A 13,803-nucleotide genomic window follows, 5' to 3' on the forward strand; every position below is an offset into this window, starting at 1 on the left:
AAAAGAGAACACATATCCACTGGTAGATCGTCTATCAGAAATACTACCAGCCCAATCAGCATCAGTGTATCCATGCAACTGTATCTGAACCCTAGTCTCATAAAATAGTCCATACTGCAATGTGGACTTCACATACCTGAGTATGCGTCTAGCCGCATCCAAATGTGGTTTCCTTGGAGCCTGCATAAACTAACTTACCAATCCAACAACATAGCTCAAATTTGGCTTGGTAATAGTCATATAAATCAAACTTCCTACTATGCGTCTATACATAGTAGGGTCTTCTGGAAGCCCACCTGCATCTGTGCTCAGCTTCACATTCTGCTCCAAAGGAACTGAAATAGGCTTACAGCCTGTCATCCCATATTTGGACAGCATGTCCAATCCATACTGCCTCTGCAAGAGCTGTATCCCACTTGGTGATCTAATCACCTCAATGCCCGAGAAATAACGCAGCTCTCCCAAATCCTTCATCTCAAACTTCTGCTTCAATAGCATTTTCACATGAAGGATATCTTTATCACTGTCTCCTGTCATAATCAAATCATCAACATAAATGACAAGTAGCATAATACATTTCTCTGTTTTTCTCACATAAAGTGAGAAATCTGCCTTGGAAATCTAAAAGCCAATAGTGACAAGATACTGTCCTATCTTGTCAGACCATGCTCTAGGTGCTTGCTTCAAGCCATACAAGGCTTTCTTCAACCTGCAAACAAACTCAGGATAAACAGCATGCACATAACCTAGTGGCTGCTCCATATAGACCTCTTCTTGCAAATCACCATGCAAGAAGGCATTCTTTACATCCATCTGATGTAAAGACCATCCCTTTGATGCAGCCATAGCAATGACTGCTCTTACGGTTCCCATCCTTGCAACCGGACTGAATGTTTCTTCATAGTCAATGCCATATGTTTGTGCATACCCCTTGACTACTAATCTTGCCTTGTGTCTGATCACAGACCCATCTGCATTGTGCTTTACCTTATAAACCCACTTACAGCCAATTGCATTTTTACCTTTAGGCAAAGGTACCAATTGCCATGTAGCATTTGCTTCCAAGGCATCCATTTCTTCATCCATGGCTTTCTCCCATTTTTCTTTTCCCATGGCTTGCTAAAAAAAAGTGGGTTCTGGTTCCTGTATCACTTTGACCATATATGCATAGTGAATGGCTGTAAATCCATCATATTTCAGCCTATCCACAGGATACCTAGCTCTCGTAGACCTGTGCAAAGTAGGTTCACTCCCAGGTGCTCTTAAAGCATCCCTGGTCCTCCTTACTCCAGGTGTAACAATAGAAGGAATACCTAACTCATCATCAATGCTCTGTTCTGAGCCGCTGGATTCACCATCCATATAAGAGTGACCTGCATTCACATCAAACATGGGCTGATCAACCTTCTCTTTTCCTTTTCGTAATACCTGCATACCACTATCTGCATTGCTTTGAGAAGATTCTCCTGATCTCAATCTGCCTGTCCATGGCGAAGAATGTGAACCACTGCTAGAGGACGCTCCAGGTCCACTAATATTTTGTGACTGCTGCTGTGAATTCTGTGCAGCATTACCATTTTGTGCATCTACATCATCAATCACATTTACTGGTTTATACCAGCTACTCATCTCATAAAAAATAACATCTCTGCTCACTGTAAACTTACGAGTAGAAGGGTTATAGCATCTATACCCTTTTTGCTGCAGAGAGTAACCAATAAAGATGCACTTCTCAGCTTTTGGATCCAACTTGGATCTCAACTCATCTGGCACATGTACATAGGCAATGCAACAAAAAATTTTCAAATGAGAAATATCTGGTTTCCTACCAGTATACCTATCCTTTGGAGTCATCCCATGTATTGCTGCAGTGGGAGTCCTGTTCATTATGTAGACTGCTGTAGCAACTGCTTTAGCCCAGTAAAAATCTGGCAAGTCTTCTTCGTTGAGCATGGCACGAGATACCTCTCCAATATGCCTGTTTTTCCTTTCTGCAATTCCATTTTGCTGTGGGGTATGACTGCATGAATATTGCTGCTTTATGCCATGCTCTTGCAGGAACCTTGCAAACTCATTTGAGAGATACTCTTCCCCTCCATCTGACCTTAGGCATTTTATTTGCAGGCCTGTTTCTTTTTCAACCATAGCTTTAAGAGTTTTGAAATGCCCAAAAACTTCACTTTTCTTTTTCATAAAATACACCCAAACTTTTCTGCTATAGTCATCAATAAAAGTGACAAAATAATGACAGCCTCCAAGAGATGCAGCTTTAGTAGTCCACACATCAGAGTGGATTAATTCCAATGGCTTCTTACTCTCTTGAACATGTCTGGGAAATGGTTTCCTTGCCTGTTTTTCAAACTGACAGGCTTCACATACCTTATGTATTTCTGCAACCTTGAATTTAGGCAATCCTGCAACAATATTTTGGGCCTCCATTGATTTAAGTCGCTGTACATTAACATGACCAATGCGTTTATGCCAGATATCAATATCTGCAACTATACCGGTTCCATGTGCAAACATTGCTGCACTCAATTCAGGCATGTCTGCATCCAACGTAAACATTCTGCCATTCTTCTTTCCTTTTGCTATTAAGTGACCTTTATTTTTCATATCCTCAACAAAGCATCCATGAGGATTAAATCTGACCTGCAAGCCCTGCTCAACCATTTGACCAACAGAAACCAGATTCTTGGTGATATTCGGGACATGAAATACATCAGACAGGTATTTCTTTTTCCCATCCTGCATAGACAAAGGAATTTTTCAATCTGCACAATAGGATGTGCAGTATCATCACCAGTCTCCACAAATCCTGGTTTTTCCATTTTCCTTGCATCCTCCATCCATTCTGTATGACCTGTCATGTGGTTTGATGCACCCGAGTCAACATACCATACATCATTGCTTTCTTTTGCACTTGTCACAGAATTGTTCATGTGCTACACCATAAACAAATGCTCATTTCTGTCATCACCCTATCTACTAGAAGATGCATAATTCCCTTGTTGGAGTTTTCCATTCATGATGTCATTCTGCTTTTTATAGCAGTCTTTAGCCATATGATCCATTTTACCACAGTAGTAGTATTCAACATTCCTGTTTGCATTTTGGCCTCTTTGCCATCTACCACGATCTCTTTGGCTCCCCCTGCCTCTAGAGTTACCACGTCCTCTTTCATAGGACTGGTTTTCTTGAGTTTGCTGCATATTCTGATTTTTGCCACGGCCTCCAAATCTGCCTCCTTTACCTCTGCCTCTACCTCTTCCAGCATTTGAGTAGAAGACAGCTTCTTTTGAAGTTCCTCCTGAAGAAGATGCACCACCATTTCTCTGCTCCTCAGAAATTAGAAGAGCAATCAACTCCTCAAAATCAGGAAATCTTTCACGGACGGAAATGGATGTTCGGAACTGTGCATAATCCTTTCCTAGACTATTCAAGGTCACAGAAACTAAATCATCATCTTCCACTGGCGACCCAATGGAAGCAAGTGCATCTGCAATCTTCTTCACCTTCATGTGGTAGTCATTGATGCTCATACTTTCTCTTTGTACATTGTGCAACTCTTGCTTGAGCTGCATTTTTCTGGCTTGCGTATTTGTGTTATACATTTTTGACAAAGTATCCCATGCCTTCTTTGGCGTACTTGCATCTTGAATATGCACAATCATAGAGTCTGAAATGCTGATAGACAGCCAGTACATAACTTTCCTGGCTCTCTCATGCCATGCTTTAAATGCCTGTATTTGTTGTTGATTGGGAACATCAGGAAGAACTGGTTCTTCTTCATTTCCTGCAACAAATTCCCAATATCCTTTTCCCATAAGGAAATTCGTCATTCTAAACTTCCATGCTTGGAAGTTGTTTTTGTCAAGCTTTTCAGTGACAATCTGTGAAAGAGAATCAAATGCCATTACAGAAGATTGCAAAAAATTCTGTCACTGCAAAAAACACAGCTTCACCCTCACAAGGGAAAATCTGCAAAACTGGCGAAGGGCGTCTCAACCTGAGACAATGCACTCCTGTACTTTCCGGCTGTGCTACCTGCAGAGATCTGCTCCCAAAACAGAAAATGAAAGCAACACTGCTGCTCTTAGCAGAACACCGCGAGCTTGGCTTGCTTTCTTGAGCTCCTTACCACGAACAAGGCTCTGATACCATGTCAAGATTGTGGGAGAGAAGGAAGGAGTCTCACTTGTAGCTTTCTTGCTTGCACAATGGGGGAATACACACAAGGGTGGAGGCTGAAAACAGTTTTCCTCTTCTTAGTTGTGGAAGCCAAAAGAACTCACATACAAAGAAATAGAAGAATCCTATATATACTGCCCTCTTGCTTCACCGCGAAGGGCGTCTCAACCTGAGACAATGCACTCCTGTACTTTCCGGCTGTGCTACCTGCAGAGATCTGCTCCCAAAACAGAAAATGAAAGCAACACTGCTGCTCTTACCAGAACACCGCGAGCTTGGCTTGCTTTCTTGAGCTCCTTACCACGAACAAGGCTCTGATACCATGTCAAGATTGTGGGAGAGAAGGAAGGAGTCTCACTTGTAGCTTTCTTGCTTGCACAATGGGGGAATACACACAAGGGTGGAGGCTGAAAACAGTTTTCCTCTTCTTAGTTGTGGAAGCCAAAAGAACTCACATACAAAGAAATAGAAGAACCCTATATATGGGTCTCAAACCAAACTCAACTAACTAAGGTGGCATACTAACTGAGCCACGAACTAGAGTAGATAAGGATAGCTATCATGTAGCTATTATTCATGGGCGGTGTACCAACCGCGTCTGCAATTGACAAGTCGGTGACATAAATACACAACGGTCACCCTGGCGTATCACGAGTGGAGCTCGATATCTCAACATGAGCTTCCACTAGGATTTAGATTTGTGCAATCCCAAAGTGCATTAGCTTTTATGGTCAACCATGAATGATCTTTGATCATGAGGTGGTAAATTTGAGTAATTGAAGAAGACAAGAGACTCAAGCATCTTGCAAGGTTCCAATTGCGCTAAGGATAGTCAAAATCTAGAACAAGAAAACGTTGATGGTCCTATAAAAGTCTAGAGACCTTGCCCCAAAGGTCATGGTAGCCACAAGGGACTGGAAAAGCCATTTGACCATGCGAAAAGATAGAAGTGTGCATTGAGGCAAGAGAGTGGCATCAGCCACATCGAGACCAATCCAAGGCGAGCCGTGCTATTAAACTTAGGTTTGTTCTTTGATTTGTCCTCCCATGACAGTAGACGAGATACCACCAAAATTTTCATTTGGAAAGAATTGGCTGCCGATCTATCCTCAGCTGTGTGCCATTGGAACTTGCAAAGCACAATTTTCTAGGAACATACCAAGTGGGTGAGAAGAATTGAAGCAGATGTAGAGAATTGAACATTAGAATTAAGGACATGCCACAATAAACCTCAAATCTTTGTATACGTTCCCAAATGCCATGATCTTGAAGAAAAAAACATGCAATAACTATCGAGGGTTGTTGACTAGCACACATTGATTACCAAAGGGACCAATGAAGGGCTGTCATAAGGGTATTCACATCCAAAACAGCCCCACTCCCCATGGATTTCAGTGTACAAACATGATTCCAAGATATCCATGATATATTAGGATGCACAAAGTCTTTCTTCCATAGCATAAAGCAAAGGTGGCGAATGAGATCCCTTAGAGTCACATTAGTCCAAGGCAGCAATGGAAAAAAGTAAGTGAGCATGGGGGAGCATAATGGTCTACACAACTTTAAGGCATACATTAAAGGGCCACGCTTGAGATTTCCAATTAAAAATTTTGGCTTCTAATCTGTGTGAGATCCATTTAAGCAATTATTTAGGTTGCACATCCATACCCAAGGGATAGCCAAGATGCCTCACAATATCTTGCTGTAGAACAATCACATCCTACCATCCCAAATCTAAAAATTTGAGCCCATTGAAGCAATAAGGGATGATTTGGAAGAATTAATACACAGACCCAATAACGAATGCTAAACATCCAAAGCTTTGCAAAGCTTAGTAGCATCCTCTTTCACAACCATGAAGGTTTCATCAGCTAGCACTTGACCAACAAAATGTTGACGTGAAGGAAGAGATAAACCATCTAGCTATCTTGTGTTAGCAAGATGTGACAAAATAGAAAGAATGGTATGAGCAGCAAGTGCAAAAAGAAGAGGGCTTAGTGGGCAGCCTTGGTGAACCGAGCGTGCACGGTAAAAGGGCTCAGTGCCACCATTCATCATGAAACAGGATGTAGCCCCCACATTGATGGTATAGATCAACTTGGCCATACTAGGCCCAAAACCCATAGCTTGCATGGGATCCACAAGAAACGACCATTCTAGAAAGTCAACGGCCTTTTCCAAGTCCAATTGTACTAGGACCACCTCTTGTTGTGTATGTTTCGCATAATCAATGATCATTTGGGCTTTCAGGATATTATTCAAAATGTTCTTGCCCTTAATGAAGCCATATTGATGAGGATGGACCAAACCAAGTAGTTGCTCATGAAGATGATTTGCCAATATGTTTGCAAAGATCTTATACATGGTGTCCATTAAAGATATCGGTCTCCAATGTGTAAGTTTGAAAGGGGAGGGAACTTTAGGAATCAACCTAATGGCCCCTCCTTTCCATGATGAAGGCATGTTTCCCTAGTCCCAAACTTGCTGACACACCTCCATTGTCCAATATAACGTTTGAAGAATTCATTGGTAATACCATCCTAGCCAGGGCTTTTATGATAGGGCAACTGTAACAAGACATCCATAATTTCATCCTCACGAATATCAGGGTCCAAATAGCTTGCATATCATGTGGAATGTGATCTTTGACCAGGGTACGAAAGACTGCATGGGCACGAGTAACCTAAGAGGAGCATATTTGTTGAGAACCCAAGAGATTTGCAAAGTAGTCTCGGCACACACATACAATAGATTGGGGGTCTATAACCATGTGACCCTTTGCATTCTGTAATCTCACCATATTCTCCTACACAAGGGATGCATGCAAAGCTCAAATGAAAAAAATTGAGACTTACAAGAACTATCTTGAAGGCCTTCAGTCAAATCTTGAAGCTTAGCTTGCTGATAAGATCACAAGTGAAAATTTTGTATAAGTTGACCAACTTTGCTAATAAGTAATGAAACTCAAGAAAGTATCATGCAGAGAATCAAGCAATAGTAGACGAACCAAGCCTGGAATACCCTCTACAGCATGCAAACTTGCCTTGTAAGCAAAGCATGGTAAATCCCATAGTGTCTTGCCACTGAAGTTTCTCATGCACCACCATTAGGACACCCAAGTAGTGCACTACTTTGGTACTAGCATAAAAAAGGCAAAAACCCTAACAATCCAAAATGCAAATAGTATCATGATGACTTTTGTGCTCAACAACACACAACACATCCCAAAAACTCTCATGCAAAATGCACCACATGTCATGCTGCTTATTGTAGGAACAAATCCCATGAACATTCTAAGTGGCAATCGGCATGATTAGAAATCAAAATTAGGTATGAGGCAGGTACAAGGCTGTCCACTCCTCGCTTGAACTTTATTTGCCAATGCCTCAAGAATTCCATCATCCAAGAAATCTACCAAAACTACCAAAGCGTTTTGTCCTGGATGAGCAGACTTCGAAGTGGAGGGACCAACTCCGTTCATTAGGGATGAAGGAGGGTATCTATGATTGCATGGGGTAATGACCTTGTGCGATGAAAGCCAAGGTGTGCCGGTGGGTCCTTGGGATGTTCAGTAGATACAATAGCATCTCCCAGTCTACTTGGAGCATTGGGGGGCGGGGGAGGAAACATCGGAAGAAACATTATCAAAAGAGGATACACCCTTCTTTCACGCATAACTGTGCAAGGAGTTTAGGGGATTGGAGTGTTGAACCTGTGATAGTTGGGCCTCCATGCTTTTGGCCTTTCCCAAATGAACCTTTCTCCAAGCTCGTGTTGATTGATCACCTGAATGCATAGGTTGTTAATCCTTATCCATAGTCTTGTGTAGAGGGGTTTCACTATCCTTAGGCTCCTTAGTGACATGTTTGGATCCCCCATAGGGGCAACATTTCTATCCACTTTGTCCGAACTCTAACAAAGTGACCCAAGTTCCCACAAGAAAAGGAGTGGCTTGCAAAGATGCCCCATTTGAGCCAAAAAAGCAATGGATGCATACCAAAGTAGTTTATGCACAGGCAGTTGGGCCACTTACGGCCGGTGTCCCACAACATACATAATCTATTCTGATTAGTAGCATGCAAGGTTGGTAGCACCAAAACTGTGCCAATGGTTGCCATGGCATCCTTCAACAAAGGTTCAACCTCCACCTATATGGGACATTCACACTGAAGTAAACATTGGAAATCTGCCGAGGGGCTCCAAGGCACAATGTGGACCAAGCGGTGGTCAAAAAACAAAGGTTTCTTTGCCACTAAAGCATCCTTCATCTAAGAAGAATGAAAGAGCGCCTCATAAAATCCCATAGGGCCTACAAAGATTTCATCCACACAGTTAGCTTGCATCCAAGAGGCCATCCATTGATGGATATGAGCAAGCATTAGAATTTTGTTTGTAAAACACAATATGACATCCTTTTCATAAAAGCCAAAAAGTGTGCAACACAACCTTAGTATCCACGTCATCCTCCTCAACCTTGTCCGAGGCAATGGAAAGATTTTGAACATAATCACCCAACAAAGTGTTCGCAAATTCAAGGAAGTGCTTCCAATCCAATTCTTGGGAGTCCTCAAAGATGGTGGTTGCTTGTGCATAAGAACAAATAGGAGTATGCATCGAGATAGAAGCCTCTACGAAGCCCATGGCTTCATTTGAAGCATGTTTAGGGCATTTGGCTACCGTCTGGTTATTTGAACAAGGTACCATTTCTTCCATGCAAGGAACCATTTCTTCATCATCAGCCACAAAATCGGGAGCAAGTCCATGAACACAGTATTAAGGCCGACCATGTTTGTTGTTCCCCCTTCCTCTTTCTCTTTCTCTATCTCTTTTAGTCTATAATGCAGGCCTTTGCCTTGTGATTATGCAAGCTAGTTGAAGGTTGAGCCGGTCTTTCAACTCTACATGTGTGTGTGTGTGTGTGTGTGTGTGTGTGTGTGTGTGTGTGCAGAATCATCATTGTAGGTTTGCATGACTGTAGGGGTAGTGTGCAATTGAGAGGGTAGGGCAGTCTCCATCTCCCATCTCTCTTCTTTTTTTCGTAATGGGTAATTTATATTATATCAAATCATAGAAGGCATACAAAAGTCAGATGACATGAAAGATACAAAAAGTTACGGCAAAGAAGCAGAAGATATTGCTATATGCCAAGAAGCTAAATCCTCCCTAGGGAGAACACCTGCATGCTAAACCAGATTTAACTCCCAGTGTAGAAGACCCTCGAGTCTAGCAATGTGTCCTTGGATGCTTGTGGAAAAGTCAAAGAAGAAAGCATTCCTGGTGATCCAATTATGCCAAAATCCTGAAAATTTGAAAAAATGGAACAAGATCTTCGTATGTGGCTGCATCGGGCTGCAGTATTTGGCCCTTGCAAAAATCCAAGCAAAAGGGCAGAATAATAGACCAACAACCGCTTGCCAAATATATGATAGGAGAGGCCAAATTTTCCTAGCCAAAGGGCAGGAAATCCCTCTCTCTCTCTCTCTCTAATCCCCCAACCATGAAGGATCACACTAGCAAGATGGAGGAGATTCACGATAAATTGGCATCCCTTGGGAAGACCATTTCATGGACTATGACCCTTTTGCTACAGCTCCCCTTGCCCAAGTGTTATGTCAATCTACAGCAGTCTTCTTACCTTGTGGGTGGAGGACACCACATGGGAGGAGTTGATTCTTGTGATGTTGGAGCAGTAGGTCCAGCACAAGGAAACAAGTGGGGCAGGTTCTTTCAGCCATGCTTTTGCCACTGGTGTATCAAGGAATCCACAAAGAAGAAGAAGAAGAAGAAAAGGAAGAAAACAAGAACAGGCTAACAAGGAAGAAAAGTCCAAAGGTTTTTCCAAGTGTCCTCACGATGGGAAGACCACTCATCTCGAGGAGAAGTGTTCAAACAAATATGCCCATCTTCATCCTAGGGCAAAGGAGGAAGCAAAGGTGTCAAAGAGTGTTGTATCGGTTGCAACAACGAAGTCCATCTTTGTCCAATTTATATGAGGGGGCTAATTTTGGATAGAGCCACAAAGTTCCACCTCAGCATCACCCACGCCCCATGATGCAAGATTGAGGGTGCTACAATAGATGTATCTAGACCATCATTACCCGCTTCCAAGGGCACCCAGCTCACCATCTTAGTGAGGAGGATGTATTCACCATGCTTCAGCAACCCATGAGGCCTATCCTTTGACGACAGTCAATTTTGCACCTGAGCTAGTTTCTTCTCATGAGTCTTATTGCCCCATAGTCTTGTCTATAGAAGACCATTTAAGAAACAAAAAGACACATCGGGCTGAATAGAAAAGGGAGCTTTCTCCCTTTTCTGGGATAGGAGGATCAATGTTATGTTTTAGGGAAGGCTTAGAAGATTTTTGTGCAATGTAGAAGATTTGAATCATCATTTAAATCTGGAAGAAGAAAGTTTTGTGATTTAGTTGGACAGCTAGTGGTAGCCAATCCAAGATAGGAGTGTCAGTTCATCCAAGAGATTGGACGCCATAGCGGGGAGCAAAGTAGCTAGAAGAGGTGCTGATTTTGACATTGACAAAACTTTTCTCATGAGATCATCAAGACCCATTAAAATCCTCACATCCCCGTCACTTGAAACCCGGAGGATAGACCTAGTTGTGATCTAAAACTAAGTCACAAAAAACAGCTCCTCTGTCTTTTTTAATTTGCATGATAAGTTAGAATTTTTTGGATGTGATCTGATTTTCAACCACGCCTTTTACTTTCTAAACAGGGAGTTGTATCAGTTCGTGCATATGGTGTCCAAGCTAAAATGCATGATGTATTTGTATCGTTGATAGATGCAAATCATCGTCCATACATTTTATTTGCACACATGACACGTTGGTTGGGCATATGGCTGGATTTTGCAACAGTTGTATGTGTGACATTGGTTTCAATACTTGTGGTCCTCCTAAAGAATTCAATTTCTCCAGGGCTTGCAGGTATGAACTCACCACTTTGTGATGATGATAGAAATAAACAAGAAACGCATATAAAGAACTGCAAATGTTGCTTTAGTTAACACATGTTAAAAACAGAATTACACAATGTTGATTTGATAGTAGCATAATCAAGCATGATTATCTTTGCAGTTTTTTTTCCTTTTGAAGGAGTAGCACAGGCTTTTGCTTTGATTGACTAAGAGATTCACATGATCAACACATTTATAGATCTTTGTATGCTTATGCCTGGTGATCAGGTACAAATGTCTAACTTCTAGGTTCCAAGAAGATATTCTAATTGTGGTTGATTTTACACAGCAGTTCTCCACCTTAAGAGCTTGGAAATTGTGGTTTTTTCTTTTCCAAGAAAATAAATTTCTATCAATAACACTTCGATGAATAACCAGAGGTAAAATACAAGCACAAGGAACTCTGTGAAGGGTAACTAAGTACATCACAAATACAATGGTTGTGTGAACAACCATCCAGTGGGCTGTAATGCCAAACCATATGAGCGACAGTGTGGAAAAAAGTGCCCAAATCCTGTGTCTGCAGAAAAACCTCTATTCTCTTCCTCATCCGTTAACATCCCTAAGAAATAAACTTGTTTAGCATATAAAATGCATGCTCTCTCAAAACTACACAAAGCTCCTCTGTGCTGCCCTGCATCCATGAATGGTAAAGTCATGAGTTTGCGATGACTAGGCATCATTGGAGCTGTTGATGTGCTCTCAGTTATAACTTTGTAGTCATGATCTAACATCAATCGTTGTTAGTTCTTAATGAACTATGTGTCTTGAGTTGCAGGTGTTGTTCTTGTTCAGAGCTTGCAGGTAACAGGATTTCTTCAATTCGCAGTCCGACAAGCAGCAGAAACAGAGAACTATCTTACAAGTGTTGAAAGAATTCATGCTTATTGTAACCTTCAGTCAGAAGCAGATCCTACCACTGGCCCTGGAATTATTGACAAATTCTGGCCCTCAACTGGTGAAATTGAGTTTAAGGAATACACCATGACTTACAGAGAAGATCTACCACCCATTTTGAATAGAGTGTCTTTCAAGGTGGAGCAACTACTTTCACAAGGTTTCTTTTCAAAGTAATGTGCAAGTTCACTTTAACTTTGCACTTTTTTCTAGGTCAATGCAAGAGAGAAAATAGGCATATTGGGCCGCACAGGTGTTGGCAAATCAAGTCTTGCTGCAGCTCTTTTCCGGATGGTTGAGAATTCAAAATGCAGTGGGGACATCATTATTGATCAGATTAACATTAAGCTTGTTGGACTGGATGACTTGCGTCAGCGTCTCTCAATCATACCCCAGGTGAATCGATTAAACATGTTTTATTGTACCATTGTATCTTCCAAAGCGTGGTGACTTATTTGGTATTGTGCAGGATCCAATCTTGTTTGAAGGGTCACTCAGGTTCAATCTAGATCCATTTGATGTGTACACTGACACTGACATTCATCAGGCTTTGTCAAGTGTACATCTCATGGATAAGATTGGAAGCTTAGGCAATGGACTTGACAGTCTGATAACGCACAATGGGGAAAACTTCAGTGTAGGAGAAAGACAGCTCATCTGTCTTGCTAGATCTCTCTTGAGAAGGTTTGATTTCTTTGTCGTATGCGTTTTTTCTTGTTTTAAGGAAGAATATGGGTAACCACTGTAATCAATTTCACATATTGAGTGTACAAATGTCCATGAACCTATGAAGGTCACAAATCATAGTGATGGATGAGGCTACAGCAGCTGTCGACGGAGCAACTGATAGACTTATTCAGGCTACAATTCGCACGGCCTTCCATGACTGCACTGTGCTTACAATTGCCCACAGGATTGACACTGTGATCGATTGTGACCGCATCTTGATTCTTGTTGCAGGCGGCCACATTGGAGAATTTGACTCCCCTTCTATTCTTCTAGATCGTCAAAGTAGGTACTCTGCATGCAGTTTTAACAAGCCAGACATTTTTATACCGCTCTTTGTCAGGATCTGGAAATAGTTAACTTAATTATCTGTTTGAGAATATGATAAATTGGTGTCTGGTTGTGCAGCCATAGAATCTATTGTGTAATCAATATAATTATCTTAACATGTCAACAAAATTAAGGAGATTGGAAATTCTGTACTGAGGCTTTTCTTGCTATCATCAGAGGATGGTCAATCAAGTATACTTGCAGACATGGTTCATCAAACAGGCCCAATTATGTCCAAACAGCTCTATGAAGCTGCACATGCATCTATCAGAACCACTGTGGAAAGTGCAACAACGTGATTGTAGTTGATTGTAGTTGATCGTTGGAGCATCTACCTGGCAGCATCACATCATGATATCCTCATCAGGCCTGGTGCTATTTTATAAACACCTCCATGCCTGGTGCTCTCTTACTGCAGCTTCTATGATGCAACAAGGAGTTCATTTCCCAAGGCTCCTGAAGATGGATGTCTCAATGAATAAAAATATGCAGCTGCATTTAGAGTGCCCATTCAGGCTTCAGGGTGCGTGTTATGAAAGAAGCGGAGTTCAATACCAATTTTGCAAAAATGATACAGCCTTTTTAGCCACCAAAGTTATGATATAGATTTTTTGACGCGAATAGATATTGTATTAGTTGAATATCTTGGGCGTTTGCATCGATACTTGTAATTAGGGGCCACCC

The 13,803-nt window shown here is 41.6% G+C and overlaps 1 protein-coding gene across 7 annotated transcripts in view; it reads left to right on the forward strand.

Moving 5' to 3' along the window:
- The window catches only part of LOC148017461 (uncharacterized), a 182,471-nt gene extending 169,003 nt beyond the window's left edge, over positions 1–13,468 (forward strand). For all 7 annotated transcript variants that reach the window (XM_087662460.1, XM_087662459.1, XM_087662461.1 and 4 more), the window contains 6 exons: positions 10,927–11,137; positions 11,945–12,201; positions 12,277–12,459; positions 12,533–12,747; positions 12,857–13,074; positions 13,297–13,468. In XM_087662460.1, coding sequence (XP_087518586.1) covers positions 10,927–11,137; positions 11,945–12,201; positions 12,277–12,459; positions 12,533–12,747; positions 12,857–13,074; positions 13,297–13,418 — 1,206 coding nt within the window. In that variant the 3' untranslated portion in view covers positions 13,419–13,468. The remainder of the gene's footprint in view (positions 1–10,926; positions 11,138–11,944; positions 12,202–12,276; positions 12,460–12,532; positions 12,748–12,856; positions 13,075–13,296) is intronic.
- Positions 13,469–13,803: the final 335 nt, after the last annotated feature.

Source organism: Lygodium microphyllum, chromosome 22 (assembly GCF_053477565.2).
Source record: "Lygodium microphyllum isolate KBCC chromosome 22, Lygodium_microphyllum_v1.1.10, whole genome shotgun sequence".
NCBI lineage: Eukaryota > Viridiplantae > Streptophyta > Polypodiopsida > Schizaeales > Lygodiaceae > Lygodium > Lygodium microphyllum.